This window comes from Amphiprion ocellaris, chromosome 19 (assembly GCF_022539595.1).
Source record: "Amphiprion ocellaris isolate individual 3 ecotype Okinawa chromosome 19, ASM2253959v1, whole genome shotgun sequence".
NCBI lineage: Eukaryota > Metazoa > Chordata > Actinopteri > Pomacentridae > Amphiprion > Amphiprion ocellaris.
In genome coordinates this window covers 23669986-23686992 of record NC_072784.1, presented here as the reverse complement: position 1 = coordinate 23686992, position 17007 = coordinate 23669986, and the positions used below count along the sequence as shown (strand labels likewise).

Here is a 17007-nt window from a genome sequence, read left to right as displayed (position 1 = left end):
TCCTGACTCTGCATACATTGTGCTATCTCACTCTCTAATTTCTCGATTTGCTGTGTGTGTCCCTCACTCTTCTTTCGCACTCCTTCCAAAACTCATCTCTTTCTTTAAAGCTTATCTTTCTTTCTCTAACATGTCTTTTATGGGATTCATCCTCTGCATTAGATGGAGTTGATGTTGCCATTGGATAACTCATATATCCGGAATCAGTTAACTCCCAGCTGCCGTCTCCTGCTTTTCTCCTAGTATCAGCATTTATACCTTCTGGCAATGAATATTCTTCTTCTCGTATTTCCTTCATTGCTTCTCTAAGGTCCCATATTTGCTGTTCTGTTTCTTCCTGCTCCTCCTCCTCCATCATTTTGGTTCGCTTTTTATATGGTCTGATTGTTCGCTCATTATCTGACCTTGTTTCACGAGTTTTAATTGTTTCCTTCAGGGGTTTACCTTGTGCTGTGTCATTTTCTGCGTACATCTGTATTTTTTGTGTCCCTGTTATCCTTCCGTCCACCTCTCCACCATCTCTCAGTAGCGGAAATTGTCCCCCTTTCTCACTATTATATGGCGGAGGAGGTGGTGTGGAAGCGGATTGCATTGCCATTTGTCTATGTGCTCCCTCTATTTTGAAATACTGGAGGATGTCTCTTTGCTCAACATTCCTCAGCCTCTTCTTTTGGTGCTTTTTGTCATTCTGTTTGTCATTTTCTCTCAATTCCTCCTCCACATTATCACAGCACTAAGTTAAACGTGCCTTCCATTGGCCACTTATTACGTTCCCCTGTAATTTTATTCCATCTGCGCATGCACCTCTTAATTTTCCTTTTTTGAGTTGGATGTTTCATCATGATTAGCTCAGCAGACGTTAGTACTTCAGACTGTTTACTCAAGTTGATCCCCATTATTCCCTCTCTTTTATTATCAACAAAAGATATTTCAGCCAACCACTATTAGTTTTCCTTGTTATTTTAAGGTGCTACACCAGTTTTGGCCAAGTCAGACTCAAAGTATTTTGGTATTACACTCCTTTTTAATCATATTTTACATGCTCTTTTATACATACATATTTTATTTTAAACACTTATTTACACAGGAATTTTCTACTTCTACTATTACTCTTTGTCTCAGTTCTTTACCTATTTTTTTGATTCATAGATTTAGTCACTTATATTTACATATATTTACAAGGCCTTTTCTTAAACACAATATGTAGCTACTTTTAGTGTTACAGCCCTATTTTTGGCTTCTCACACTCTTCTTTTTTTGTTACTTCTCCTAACAATCTCTGGCTTCCTACCAGCAGATTTCTAGCTTACTTTAAGTCACCCCTGATGTGGGCACGGTGACTACTCTGGCTTTCTACCAGCAGAGTTCTTACTTCCCCTGCTTGAAGTCACCCCTGATGCGGGCACGGTGACTTGACGTCCCAAGTGGTACTCATTTCTCAATCTTCTACCATCCCTGTGGCATAAATTACTCTTTACTACTTTTCTTAATTCTACAAGCACTATACTCTCTTCTTAACCTGTCTCTTCTTTCTATCAATGCTCATTCACATTGGTACTTCCTCTTATCATTTGAGTGACGTTAGCTTCTACTGCCAGTGTTCCTGAATATCTCAGGAAAACATAAATCATTCCACCACCACAAGCCAACGTCATACATATCCACATGCAGATTAATCCATTAAATATCGACCTCTGACATGCGTCCATTACACTACTACACTTGCACATTCATTTTCTAAGTCTCTTGAATCTGAAGATAACTCATGGCAACTCACGCATGTTATTTATCATATTTATCAATTCTAGGTTCTTTTGGGTCTTTTGGGACAGGTGATAATACCTCATGACCATGGGCTCAGACGAAGGGCCAGGACCCCACCCATCAAATTTGGACAAAAAGATTGGTTCTCACCTTGCCGGTGGATTTGGGCCCGTTGGGTGGTCCCCGGTCCTCCGCTGACCCCTCTGGTCCCGGTCGTCACCGTCCCTCCTGGCTGGCTCGCCAATTGTTGTGGAATTAATGTCTTCACAACTTAAAGCTTCTTCAGTTCTGACTCTAAGTTCTAATTCACTTAAGGGTTTACAGGTTCAAGTGTGATAGTTGCCTATGTGTCACCAGTGGAGGCAGTGAAGAGTCAAGGAGTCAGTCTTCAGATTCAAAGAAGTTGTGTTTATTCCTCAAAGTACAGGGCAAACACACTGAGAGATACCCTGGGGTATGTCTAAAGATCCCTCCTGACGCACTGGCTTTTATACTGTCCGGTCCTGGTGGTTTCCACACCCCAGGCCCATCCTCCTTTTTACAACAGGCCTCATACGTTTGTCACCATTATACCACCTGTTTCATTCCTAATGGTGTCTGGGCTCTTCGGTGCTTTCCAAAAATTAATGATTGATGGGCAGTTTCACCAGGAGGAGGTAACCCCCTCCGCCTGGCTCCGCGCCCACCCAATCAAAACACGTTATTTACCTTTTATGCATATACATCAGGTTTTTTTATCAGGGGATCTCATCAGTCACAGTCTTTCAACATAGCATCTTATCCCACATGGTGTTCAACACACAGACATAGCATCTTATCCCACATGGTGTTCAACACACAGAGGCACTTGGTTGGAAATAGAAGACCAGTCACAGATTACATATATGGCAACGGGACTGAAATAGAAGTCTGTGTACACAGGTGTAGTCAGTACCACGCACTTTATCATAATGAGAAAACAACTGTTCATGGCTTAGTGCCTAATGGCTACCCACGACAGCGTATTTTGCCACTACAGTTGAACCTTATCTAGTCAAGGAGCACCGTGACAGACTTATATGAGGCTGATAAATTAAGCTAGGTTTATATTACATAAACATCCAACATCCCAGCGGAATATTTAACACTGATGTGATGCCTTTTCACATTTATGTGTTAAACAAAAATGTTGAGAAAAAGTTTGTGGTAATGCTGATCACATCAGAATTTCCAATCTTACCTACATCCCCAGATTAACCTGTACCAGATTTCTGTGCCAAAACTAGTACAGGTTAGACTGAATGACAGCTGATTATGTGTTAACATACACTACCAATCAAAGTTTGGACACACCTTCTCATTTAATGGTTTTTCTTTATTTTTATGACTATTTACATTGTAGATTCTCACTAAAGGCATCAAAACTATGAATTAACACATATAGAATTAAGTAGTAAACAAAAAAGTCTGAAATAAGTCAAAATATGCTTTACATTTTAGATTCTTCAAAATAGCCACCTTTTTCTTTGATTGCTCCTTTGCACACTCTTGGCATTCTCTCAATGATCTTCGTGAGGCAGCTGCCCGAAAGACTTTTCAATCAGTCTTGAAGGAGTTCCCAGAGATGTTGAGCACTTGTTGGCCTTTTTGTCTTCACTCTGTGGTCCATCTCATCCCAAACCATCTCAACTGGGTTTAAGTCTGGTGACTGTGAAGGCCAGCTCATCTGAAGCATCACTCCATCACTCTCCTTATTGGTCAAATAGCCATTACACAGCCAGGAGGTGCGGTTGGGGTCACTGTCCTGTTGAAAAATAAATGATTGTCCAACTAAATGCAAACTGGATGGGAGAGCACGTAGCTGCAGGACGCCATGGTAGCCATGCTGTTTCAGTGTGCCTTCAATTTTGAATAAATCCCCAACAGTGTCACCATCAAAGCACCCCCACACCAGCACACCTCCTCTTCCATGCTTCACGGTGGGAACCATGCATGTAGAAACCATCCGTTCACCTTTACTGCATCACATAAGGACACGGTGGGTGGAACCAAAGATCTCAAATTTAGACTGGTCTTTGTGTTTCTTGGCCCAAACAAATCTCTTCTGCTTGTTGCTTTTCCTTAGTCGTGGTTTCTTCGCAGCTACTTGACCATAAGGGCCTGATTTGCGCAGTCTCTTCTCAACAGTTGATGTAGAGATGTGTCTACTACTAGAACTCTGTGTGACATTTATCTAGGCTCTAATCTGAGGTGCTGTTAACTTGCATTTTCTGAGGCTGGTGACTCGGATGAACTGATCCTCAGCAGCAGAGGTTGGTCTTCCTTTCCTGGGGCGGTCCTCATGTGAACCAGCTACGTCGTAGCGCTCGATGGTTTTTGCAATTACACTTGGAGATTCAATCAAAGTTTTTGCACTTTTCCAGACTGACCTTCAGTTCTTAAAATAATGATGGACTATCAATTCTCTTTACTTAGCTCATTGACCCTTGCCTTAATATGGATTCTCACAGTTGTCAAATAGGGCTGTCAACTGTGTGCCAACCTGACCTCTGCACAACACAGCTGACAGTTCCAACCCCATTAAGGCGGCAAGAAATTCCACAAATTAACCTTGACAAGGCACACCTGCGAAATGAAAACCATTTCAGGTGACTACCTCATGAAGCTCATCGAGAGAAGGCCAAGGGTTTGCAAAGCTGTCATCAAAGCAAAGGGTGGCTACTTTGAGGAATAAAAAATATAAAACATATTTAGAGTTATTTCACAACTGTTTGTTTACTACATAATTACATATATCTTGGTTCATAGTTCTGATGTCTTCAGTATGTAACTACAATGTAGAAAGCAGTAAAAATAAACAAAACATTGAATAAGGTCTCCAAATTTTGACTGGTAGTGTAAATCAACTGACCACAGTTGTTCAAAACAGTTTGACAATTTCACAGCAAGATCCAACATACCCAATGCAGAATTGTGTGTACTCTGTTAGTTACACCATTTGTTACATACCTCAGTGTGACGCTGCTTGAATGTTCTCTTTCTGATATGGATCTGTTGGTGTTTTTTCCAGGAACCCGAAGTTCTAAAAGTCTTATTACACTCCTCACATCTGTAAGGTCTCTCTCCAGCGTGGATACGTTGGTGAGCTTTTAGGTTGGCAATGTAGTTGAAGCCTTTCCCACAATGGTCACAGTGGTACGATTGAACCCCGGTGTGGGCAACTTCATGGGCTTTTAAGTGTGCGAACTGTACAAATGGTTTGCCACAGTGATCGCATCTGTACACATCATGTCCAGTGTGGATGCGTTGGTGAGATTTTAGTCCCTGTTGGTGTTTGAAAGTTTTTTCACAGGAGTCACAGTGGTACCGCTTATCAGAGTGGGGGCACTGATGGATCAATAGCTGTTCATTTTGAGTAAAGGTTTTCACACATTGATGACAGCTGAATTGTTTAAGTCCACTGTGGATGAGTTGATGAGATTTTAAATGACCCATTCGAGTAAAAGTCTTCCCACAGTCATCACAGACAAATGGTCTAACGCCACTGTGGGTAAGTTGATGGGTTTTTAAATGACCTATCTGAGAAAAATTCTTCCCACACTGATCACAGCTGAATGGTCTAACTCCACTATGGATGAGTTGATGTCTTGTTAATGTACGCTTGTCACTAAAAGTGTTCCCACACTGATCACAGCTGAATGGTTTAGCTCCACTGTGACTGAGCTGATGGGTTTTTAGGTAACTCATCCGAGTAAAAGTCTTCCAACACTGATCACAGCTGAATGGTTTAACTCTACTGTGAATGAGTTGATGTCTTGCTAAGTCACCAATCTGAGTAAAAGTCTTCTCGCACTGATCACATCTGAATGGTCTAACTCCACTGTGAATGAGCTGGTGTCTTGTTAACTTACTCTTGTCAGTAAATGTCTTCTCACACTGGTCACAGCTGAACGGTTTGTGCACAGTGTGAATACGCTGATGAATTCTTAGATTGGTTTCTGTGATAAAAATCTTGTCACATTGCTCACAACTGAGTGATTCATCTCTGTTTGTTGTCACTGGGGAAACCTCCTTATCCTCCTCAGAGGTCCAACATCTGACTCGATTGTTGTTTTTATTTTTCTGTAGCGACAGACAAAGATACAGAGACAGTAATTGAAATGCAATCCTAAAAAAATGTAACCTCAAAGTCTCAATTACATGTGGTTGGACATGAGGTTGAAACAAGATCAAGAATCTGCAGACATGTTAGCAACTCTCTGATTAGAAACATAAAAATGTGTCGGCATGCTAACATGCTCACAATGCAAACAAAACACTTTCACTGGTCAATAGTTTTCAAAGATCTGCATTGTAGATATGGCATATTAGGACAGTAACATTTGTCAAACGGCATGAAATACAAAGGACAGCTGGGACTGTGGGACTGTACCACCAGGATCTGTCGATCCCCAGACTTTTGGTTAAGTTACATTATCGCATCAATGTACAATATATAAAGCCTACAACACCCATGTCCAGGGTCAGGTCATGCTGGCAGTAGGGTCATTTAGGATGTCCCTTTCACCACCAACACTTTCCAGTATCTCCCAGGGAATGAGATGTTTATACCAGGCCAGATGATATATGCAATTCTGCCACGGAATTCTGGTTCTGCCCTGGGGTCTCCTCCCAGTTAGAAATGCCACAAAAAAACAAAAACAAAAATGGGCCCAGAAGGAATCCTGATCAGATGCCCAAAGTACCACAGATGATTCCTTTTGATGCAGTGTAAAGCTTGTTTTATGCTTGCCATTTCTGCGAGGTCTGTGCGGCTCCCTGCGGACAAATTACACCATTTTAGCAACCATGCCCCCTCACACGGTCTTTCTCAAGCAGAAAATTTCCGCATCGCGCACCTCCAAATTTTTCTAACTATGCGGACGGAGACATGTGGAAAGCTGGTGGAAGAACAGGAGCTCCTAGCAGCAGAAGTTCAGAAATACCGGCATTTATACGATTCATCACACAGAGATCACCGTGACAGTCGGGTTATGAACAATTCAATGTGCGAAATTAAAACTAGCTGCTGAAATGCAACTATTTGGTAAAATGCCATGTTGTAAGTGGTGTACACAATGGCAAACTTCTTCTGCTCTAGTTTAGTCCTTCAGTAGACTAGCTAGATGTGTGTTTGTCACACACAGTCTCTCGTGCAGATTTCCAAGCATCTCATATCTGCGCGGCTCATTCATCCGGAAAGCATAACCCAGCCTTAACACTGACTCTACTCCCAGTTCCTGCCAGATAGCCAAGCTCCTCACCCTATTTCTGAGGCTGATGTCACTCTTTCGGACATGACCCCAAGACCATGACCATAGGTGAGGGTTGGGAAAAAGATGAACTAGTAGAATGAGAGCATCACCATCTGGCTCAGCTTCTTGTCAACTTAACGGTCCAGTACAATGCCTGCATTACGACTTCTCCTGTCTGTCTCATGCGTTATTTTCCTATGACTCAAGAACAAGACCTTGAGATACAATATATTGCCAAAAGTATTCGCTCACCTGCCTTGACTCACATATGAACGTAAGTGACATCCCATTCCTAATCCATAGGGTTCAATATGATGTCGGTCCACCCTTTGCAGCTATAACAGCTTCAACTTATCTGGGAAGGCTGTCCACAAGGCTTAGGAGTGTGTTTATGGGAATTTTTGACCATTCTTCCAGAAGCACATTTGTGAGGTCACACACTGATGTTGGGTGAGAAGGCCTGGCTCTCAGTCTCCGCTCTAATTCATCCCAAAGGTGTTTTGTCGGGTTGAGGTCAGGACTCAACCCTAACCCTAACCCTAACCCTGTCATCCATGTCTTTATGGGCCTTGCTTTGTGCACTGGTGCACAGTCATGTTGGAAGAGGAAGGGGCCAGCTCCAAACTGTTCCCACAAAGTTGGGAGCATGGAATTGTCCAAAATATCTTGGTATGCTGAAGCATTCAGAGTTCCTTTCACTGGAACTAAGGGGCCACGCCCAGCTCCTGAAAAACAACCCCACGCCATAATCCCCCCTCCACCAAACTTTACACTTGGCACAATGCAGTCCGACAAGTATCGTTCTCCTGGCAACTGCCAAACCCAGACTCGTCCATCAGATTGCCAGATGAAGAAGCACCATTCGTCACTCCAGAGAACGCATCTCCACTGCTCTAGAGTACAGTGGCGATGTGCTTTACACCACTGCATCTGATGCTTTGCATTGCACTTGGTGATGTACGGCTTGGATGCAGCTGCTCGGCCATGGAAACCCATTCCATGAAGCTCTCTGCGCACTGTTCTTGAGCTAATCTGAAGGCCACATGAAGTTTGAAGGACTGTAGCGATTGACTCTGCAGAAAGTTGGTGACCTCTTCGCACTATGCGCCTCAGCATCCGCTGACCCCTCTCCGTCAGTTTACGTGGCCTACCACTTGGTGGCTGAGTTGCTGTCATTCCCACACACTTCCACTTTCTTATAATACAGTTGACAGTTGACTGTGGAATATTTAGGAGCGAGAAAATGTCACGACTGGATTTGTTGCACAGGTGGCATCCTATCACAGTTCCATGCTGGAATTCACTGAGCTCCTGAGAGCCACCCATTCTTTCACAAATGTTTGTAAAAGCAGTCTGCATGCCTAGGTGCTTGATTTTATACACCTGTGGCCATGGAAGTGATTGGAAAACCTGATTCTGATTATTTGGATGGGTGAGCGAATACTTTTTGCAATATAGTGTACTTAAACTCCTTCGCTTGAGAAATAAACTCACCCCAAACCAGAGGGAGCATTTCCCTGGTGTCTGAAAGAGAACCACTGCCTCAGGCTCGCAGGTGGTAATGTCGTCTGGACTGCTTCATGCTTGACTGCTCAGTCCCCAGTGCGTGCCAAAAATCATGTTATAAATAAGCAAACAAATCCACATCATCTGCAAGAAGTAGAGATGCAACTCTGAGATTCGCAAACCAGACACCCTCCTCACCACGTTTGTCCATTCAGATCCTGTCCATACATACCAGAAACATGAACGAAGATAAGAGAAAATTTTGGCAGAGTTCAGCACCCACAAGAAAGGAGTTTGATTTTGTGCTTAGGTTCCAGAAGGACTGGATGACTTGCAGCAAAGGCTCTGCTACCCCGTACTCACACAGTAGACCCAAACAGGATTATTCGGAAGGCATTGTCCTGGCATTCTCCAAGTCCAAGCCAAAACACAAGTCGTCTGGCTGGTCACAAACCAGTCAGCAGCTCCCAGGTGAAAAGAGCTGGTCCACTGTTCCAAGCCCAGGACAGACTCGGCCTTACTTTTCCTACATCCGCGGGTCGAGAATCGGTTGAAGCCTCCATTCCAGCATCAAGGAAAAAAACATACCGAGAGAGGACAAATGTTGTTACCACAATAACTGAAGCACATCTTCTGGTCCCCTTTTTTGAAAATGGGAATTAACACCACGGTCTATCACTCTGCAGGGACTTTCCACAGTCTCCATGCCATACTGAAGAGATGTGCCTGTCCTGACAGTCCAAATAGTGTCCAGAGTCATCAGCATCTCAAGGCATATCTCCTCCACAGATGGCATCCTGCCACTGATGAGTCTGATATAGTATATGCATATATTATATATGCACAATACAGCGTGGACCTCCGCGTTTACGATACAGCACGGACATCCGCGCCGCATCGTGCATATACTATATATGCACGATACAGCGCGGATGTCCATGCGTGTTCCGCGCTCCACTCGGACGGTGATTTCTGTTGCATTGCGCGCTCACTTCCGCTTTTGATGACGTATCGTGCTCAGACGATTCGTCGACGCGTCGTTTGTGGCAGCCCTACTTCACTCCCACATTGACCTCTGCCACAGATATAGGTGAGGCGTCCCCCAAGTTTTCAGACTCTGCCACATCCACAGACCACATTTTGGCTAGGTGTAGGAGCTCTTGAAAGTGCTTTCCACTGCCCAACAATATCCCAAGTATGGGTTAGTAGGTCTCCTCCCCTCATCTGAACACAACCTGAGGTAGGCCCTGCCTTCTTTTTCTGTGGTACGGAATGGTTTTCCAAAAATTTCCTGAGGCAAAGAAAAAATCTTTGTCCATAGCGTTCTTCAATAGAGACTCAAAGAAGGCAGAGTACTCAGTGCTGCTGTCTGGTACTTATATGGGGCTTGTGAGTATCCCTCACCCTCCCAGTGCCTCCGTCCAAAAGAGTCCACCGTCTCTCCTTGAGTTTGGTTCCAGAACCTTTACTGTGTGAAAAAGTGAGCCCAGCTATATTCAGCTAGTACCACTCAAGCCCCTATACTAACTTCAGTTCCATCTTCACCAGAGTGGTGACATTCCACGTCCCAACAACCAGTATACAATGCTGTGGGTGAGCATGTCCCAGTGTCTGTCCACACCAGCCAGCCGGCTTACATAGCACCCAACTCCATGCCTCTTGCAGCAAATTGTGGGCCCACTGCCGATTCTTAGCATCTAGGATCACAGAGACAGTCAAACCCTTCCACTGCCATGAGATAGTTATTCCGCTGAGGGTATTTAAAACAGCATTTATTCTTAAGCATAGCCAAAATGCAGTTTTTGAACAACAACACTAAAACAGCAGGAAATGCAACTGGGTGGCTGTGCCTCAGGTGGTAGAATGGGTTGTCCACTAAATGCAAGGTTGGCTGTCTGATCCCTGACTCCTCCAGCATGCATACTGCATGGGCAAGACACTGAACCCGAAGTTGCTCCTGATGGCAGCTCAGTCACCATTGGTGTATGAATGAGTGAATGGAAGATTTTGTACTTTGAGTACTGCTAAGGAAGAAAATCCCTCTATAAGTGCAGAACGTTTACCTTATACTTTAAGGCCTATATCATACTTTTGGGGGATTCCTTTCCTTCATTGTGTGTATTTCTTGAGCAGGAAAAAGGCCTGCAAACTCACAATGCCCAAAAGTATTATTCTCTACCAAAGAAAACACTGCTCCTTACCTTCTCGAACACCTGTCTTGGAAAACAAGACTTTTCTTTTGTTACTTATCTATATCTCCACATGTAACACATTTGCACAATGTTTGACAAGCAACTAGTTTGGACTCAAACAAAAATAAGCAGCTTCCTAGCAGTCCATCATTATATCTTCAGTAGAGCTGCTTCTGCAGAGCTATATCTCTCCAGCCAATGTTACCTGGCTTTGGTCGGCCCATCTAACCAACTGGAACAACTTCAGACATTTTAAATAATAAATTAATGATAATAATATTACAGGGATATGTTTCTCACTTTTTGTGAAGAATCCATTTTCCCTCCGTTGTTGAGCTCAAACAAAATGTTGACAACGTTCCTCTGCTCCTCTGTTTGACTCTCCTCCTCCTGGTAATCACCTGTGACATCAAACAAATCTTAATTAGGATACCACTCTATATGCAACTGTCCAAGTGTCCTATATGTTCATCAGCCAAAAGAGGACAGATTTCAACTCAGTGGTTGACTTTTAGTTCTTTTCAATTTCAAAAAAACTGAACTGATACACTGATACTGATACAAATGAACTTAAAATTATGAAAACATGGACAGAAAACAGGCATGGGGAAAGAGAATAAAGAGATTATAAAAATGTTACTGCAGGTGATTCGAAACAGGAATGCTGGTAGAAAACTGTTAAGGTTATAAAAGTGGAATTAATGTTACTGACTGAATATTCTCTGAGATAAATAGCAACAGAACAATCCATCATCTGTCCATCCATATAATCTGTGTTTTAACAACTGCAGTACCAGTAGTGTAAACAGACTGGGCAGTAAATAAGGAACAAGGATAAAAGCATACTGATGGTTTCTCTGCATCACCGACTGCATGCATGTAGGTTTCCACGGCAACACAACTCAAACAGTGTGTGATACTGTAACTGCCCGGCTTCATTTAGTGGGACTACTAACGTACAGGTCATAGCTCATGGTGATCTAGCAGTGCAGCATCTGTTACCATGATGATCCAGTTACGCAGCATCAGTTACCATGGTGATCTAACTGCAGAGTCCGTTACCATGGTGATGTAGCTGTGCAGCTTCTGTTACCATGGTGATCCATCCACCATCATGACGGTACAAACTTTCTTCCGGATCAATATACCTGCTCACACATTAATCTGTTTGCTAGTTCAGCTATCAGAGTAGCAGGAAATGCATTAACTGCTTCTTATAAACACTATAAAAACACTCTGATGATAATGTTGAAGTTCAAATAGATAAAAAAATGAAGTTGATATGAAAAGTCCCATCTGTGAAGATATTAAGAACAAAATACTGACATTTTCAAAACCATATGTTAGCTGTGTGTCACAATAATACAAACCACTAAGGACAGGCTTTAATATGAAATACTTGGACACAAACATGAAAAACATGTTATTTCCATTTAACTGATTGAGCAGCTTTGACAAGTTGCAGCACATAAAGTTAACTATTAGTAGATAATCTGATCCAAGCAGGACAAATAAAGAATCAGAGATTATTTGATCCACTTGTGTCACATTGAAGTTTCCGATTCAATGACATGATGAGAAATAACTGAAAATTTCAGGCTCTAAATTGTAAATAGTTCCTGAGGTTCTGTTGTTCAAACAGCATCAAATTTAAATCTGAGAAAAAAACTACTGATTTATGTGCTAATTGGTTTTAGAAGGAGACAGTTTGTCCATTTTTATTAGAGGAAAATGAGGTGGGAAAGGCCATCTGTATTTATCTGTTCAATTACCATTGAAGATGATTACTGCTTATGTGCATTAATTTATTAGTAGTTGTTAGGATTTACTTTTTTAAAGGCACGGCCAGCTTAACACTGAAAATGACACCAAATATATAAGCAACATAACACTGATGCTATTATCATTTATTGTGTAATTGATGCGAGTTATGTTGACCTGAGTAGAGGGACAGCATCAGTCCCAGGCTCTGAAGGACTGAGTACATGAGGGACACAATCAGGGACATGTCAAGCTGGAAAGTTTCTACACATAAACACATCACAAAGATAAGAGAGACTTGGCTTTGCATCACATCACAGCTAAAAAAGGACTACACTGACAGGTAGAGAGTGGGAAGAGGGTGCTAGGAGGGTTCTTTTTACAGGGTGGTGCGGTTCTTGGAGACTGGATAAATCGTCTGCCAAGAGATATGGCAGGGTTTCTGCAGAAATCAGCCAGTCAAATTTCATGCTTTTTAATGCCATTTTAATGCTATACTGTAAAAATTTTAATGCCGTGACCATGAACTCAAAAAATTACACAGGTTTCTTTTTTTTGTAAAAGATGATTTTTAAATGAAAACTGTCCCCTCATTTCACTATTTCTGAATCCGGAAACCACCCCTGACCACCCACGGGCTGCTGTCATTCTCTGAATTCCACGTTTTCTTGCCATTTTTGCTGGAATTTGCATTTCCCCATTTCCCAGTTCACCTCCACTTTCCAAACATGCAATTTTTAGCAATTGCACCCGACCAGCCGGAGCAATTATCGCAATGCTTTGGCATGTTTATGCAGATGCATATATCTGACGAATCGCAGTCCACAATTATATATTATTACCAAATATTTTTCTTGAAAACAGCAGAAAGAATTTCTAATGCCACTGAGAATCAAATTTAATGATTTTTAATGCCATTTAAGGCCTTAATTTTCGCAAAATCAATTTAATGACTATTAATGCTTTTTAATGCCCTTGTATGGACACATCTGGGCACCAACTTATGGGAGACCTAAGTCTGAACCACGGTTTATCCCCACCTTTAGCCAATCACATTTCAAAATTTGAATTATATGTTTGTGTTCCGCAAACAATCACATTTCACCATACTGTATGAAATGCTCTGTTCATATCAGACCTTTTCTGGGAGGCTGTTCCAAACAGAGACAATCCTTGTACAAGATTCTTTTGAGACACTGATATTCGAAAATAAACAGCTTAACTGGAGAGAGGTAGTTTGTGTTCTATCTCAAAAAACGAACACGCTGAACATAGTATGTAGCGGAACTACACTTTTGTGTAGTTAAATTACATTTGTTAAGTAAGGGACAACATCTCAGATTACTGAGAAAATGATCTAAATCTCAGAGGCTTTACAGTTTTTTTCAATTGATAAGACACTAAATTCCATTCACTGCACACAGCCACCAACTGACTGCACACATTTCTCAAAAATAGGACACTGCTGTCCAAATTTTGGACACTATTCATGGTTTGCACACAGTTTCCAAAACTTTTGCACTCTTTTTTGCAAAAGACTGAACACATTTTTTGCTCATTTGAACACACTTTTTCACTCATAGCACACATTTTTCTAAAAGTGAACACTAGGAAGCAGAATTGGGACACTATTCCAACACTGCTGTCACAATTAAGACCAACAGGTAGGGCTGGGCGATATGGCCTAAAAAAAAAAAAAATCTCCAATTTTTTCACAAAAAATCACAATTCACGATTTATCCGATTTTTTTTTTACCCCCTACCTAATCTCCTCACGCCGGAGTCCAGTCTACTCAATGCAAATGAGCTGCGGCCCTCTCCAGGTAAACACACCGGATCGCAGCTGGAAATGCGCCGCATGTGGCATGCTGGTCCGGTTGCAGTGCGTTTCCCACTGCGATCCGGTGTGTTTACCTGGAGAAGGCTGCAGCTCATTTGCATAAAGTAGACTGGACTTCTACTTTATGCAAATTGGATGCCACGTGCGGAGATTCCACGCATCGTGAAACTGTCCTCAAACTTCTAAACTAGGCGTCGGTGACCTAAAATGAGAACAGATTCAGCTGCTGCACAGATTATTTCTGCCTCAAATGCTTTCAGAAATACTTTTCGCTGACGTGTTTTTTGAAATAAAAGGGAAAGTTTGTGGCCGAGCCACTGTGTTTATCTGACTTGTCTGCCGGACTGTCCAGCTGAAAGCTTGGTCACGTGACCACGTAGCAGCCTGCTGTTGCTCAGCACTGTCATGTGACCATGTTGTGGTCCGCTAGTGACTGCCCGCCGTCCGTGCGATTTTCACATGTGGTGCGTTGCCGTGCGGGAAAATAGCATCTAGTAGACACACGCTTTTAGATCTGTACCGCTCGCCGCCATGTTGTTGGTGTATCAAGTGCAGGGGGGAGGGGGGCGCGCACTCTGAACTACAGGAGCCCAGCGGGAAGGCGTTGGTGGCGGATGTTGATGCAAAAATCGATTTTCATTAAAACAAATCGACATTAAGTACAAAGACGAATTAATCGATAAAATCGATTTATCGCCCAGCCCTACCAACAGGTCAAAACTGAAAACACTTTTGCCAAAGAAGTGCACACTATAAAACCTGCTGGGAAATAGCATTAGCTGTTCAGAATGCAATCTGTTGTTAAGGTCAGCAGATGGTAAGGATGGTGCATAAAGTAAATTGTTTCAGGTTTATTGTGGTTTACTTTACATGTATGTAAATGTTATTTGTCACTTCAGTGACATGTCTATACTAGAACAATACAAGCAGTCAGAAATGTTCTGAGAATACTGTAGAAAATCTAATGTATAATTCTGCTTTACAAGTGCTAGTAAAATTACAGAAAGTGTACATGACTGACTTTTTCTGTGTTTTGTGTGGGTTTGTTCCAGAGAGTTTTTCAGTTGGATTCTGATGATACACATGAATACATCTGGGACATTTCAAAGAGGACTATTGGTTCGGTAATGGTTCAGTATGAACCCTCAAGTTATTGTGGTTTTTCTACCACCATATTCTCCCTTTCTGAATCCTATAGACGAATTCTTCTCTACATGGAGGTGGAAGGTATACGAGCGGCAGCCATACTTTGGGAAAATCTCTATCAAACAGTGGTCTTGGCATGTGGTGATGTTTCTGTTGATGCATGTCAGGGCTGGATTAGACACACTAGGTCCTTCTTTCCGGAGAAAACATAGCTTGTGATGTTGATGACGTCCTGTGGCCTGACCGGGCTGAAAAAATTGATGCAGATGTGATGTAAATATTTGCATACTGTACTGTTTCTTTTTTTTTCTAACATTATTTTTATTTTATAATGTACAGTAAGGCACTGCAATGGCCCCTCTGATTCATGTATAGGATGCATTTGTGTTTAAGTTGTCGTTTTTGAGGACCGTATCATTTTTTTACACTTCATGTGAAAACAGAGAGAAGAGTGTGTTGTATTTAGCAGTGCAGTGTCCTACTTTTGAAAACAAAGTTCAGATTTTGACAGTAAAGTGCGCTTTTGACACAAGTGTGCAGTGCTTTGTGAATTGTGTTCAAATAAAAAAAATAGAGTGCAGTGTGTTGGGAAATGTGTGCTGTTTTTCAGGAACAGTGTCATCAATTGAGAAAAACTGTAATGCAAATGAGGTTGATCAGACTGTGAGCTGAAAGTTTTTAGTTCTGACTGAACTTACCTCAGTTCCCACACAAACAAAAACAACGAACCGTGAATCGTTTGAAAAGTGTTCACGAAGCTGTGGGTGAAAATGTAGAAAGGTTGTCAGTATGAACCTACTAGAAGATGTGTGAGAAATTCATGTCCCTCCAGATGCCGGAGAAGACCTCGAAGCGAGCGGACTGTGTTTGCTGTAAGCGGCTCAGCACCAGCTCGCAATTCGTCTTCACCTGTTTCTGGCACAAATCCACGTCTCTGCTGCTCAGACTCAACCTCACAGACTTTAAGCTGCTTCTGTCGGCGGCCACATGTTCGTCTTTTCGTCGGTTTCAACAGAAAACTGCTCTAAAAGAGTAAAGAAACATCTCTGGTAGGGCCGTCGAGGCTTTAGTGCGTCATCAGCGGCCGACGTCTCTGAGCTTGAGATGAGCCGCGCATGCGCAAAAAGCGATCACTGCACAACATGGATATGGTTGTGCATGTATATAAACTGGACTTCAGGAGCTCGTTTCTGGTGGATGATCTCTGACTGATCCAATAGTTTGTGTCTACAGAGCTGGAGGCTGCACTTCTAGGGCCGCATGTTTAGAGCATTTTTATAGACAGCGCCAACTACCAATAAATGATCACTGAAATGCACAACTTGTGGTTTAAAGGATAATTTCACTCAGAATGTACTTAGAGTTCAAAAGGCTTACTCAAGGATATTCCACTTTCATTTCGGCCCCAGTAAGTTTGTCTACAGAGCCGGAGGCTGCACATTCAAGACCACTCCGAGTATTCCACACACAGTAGTACTTCAGGTCCTACCTAAGATTTAAAAGGTTTAATTCACCCAAATAATTC

The 17007-nt window shown here is 42.3% G+C and overlaps 1 protein-coding gene across 10 annotated transcripts in view; it reads right to left on the bottom strand.

The window, feature by feature from the left end:
• LOC118470853 (zinc finger protein OZF-like) overlaps positions 1–16584 on the bottom strand; it is a 29133-nt gene extending 12549 nt beyond the window's left edge. For 2 of the 10 annotated variants that reach the window (XM_055005164.1, XM_055005166.1), the window contains exons 1-2: positions 16282–16559; positions 11036–11136 (exon numbers count right to left, since the gene is read on the bottom strand). Coding sequence is in view for 6 of the 10 variants with exons in the window: in XM_055005166.1 (XP_054861141.1) it covers positions 11036–11053 (18 nt within the window). In the remaining 4 variants the exon portion in view is untranslated. Of the gene's footprint in view, positions 1–4752; positions 5866–11035; positions 11137–16180; positions 16241–16281 lie in introns of all 10 variants that reach the window. The other 8 variants (XM_055005165.1, XM_055005167.1, XM_055005162.1 and 5 more) reach the window with 7 other exon arrangements.
• Positions 16585–17007: the final 423 nt, after the last annotated feature.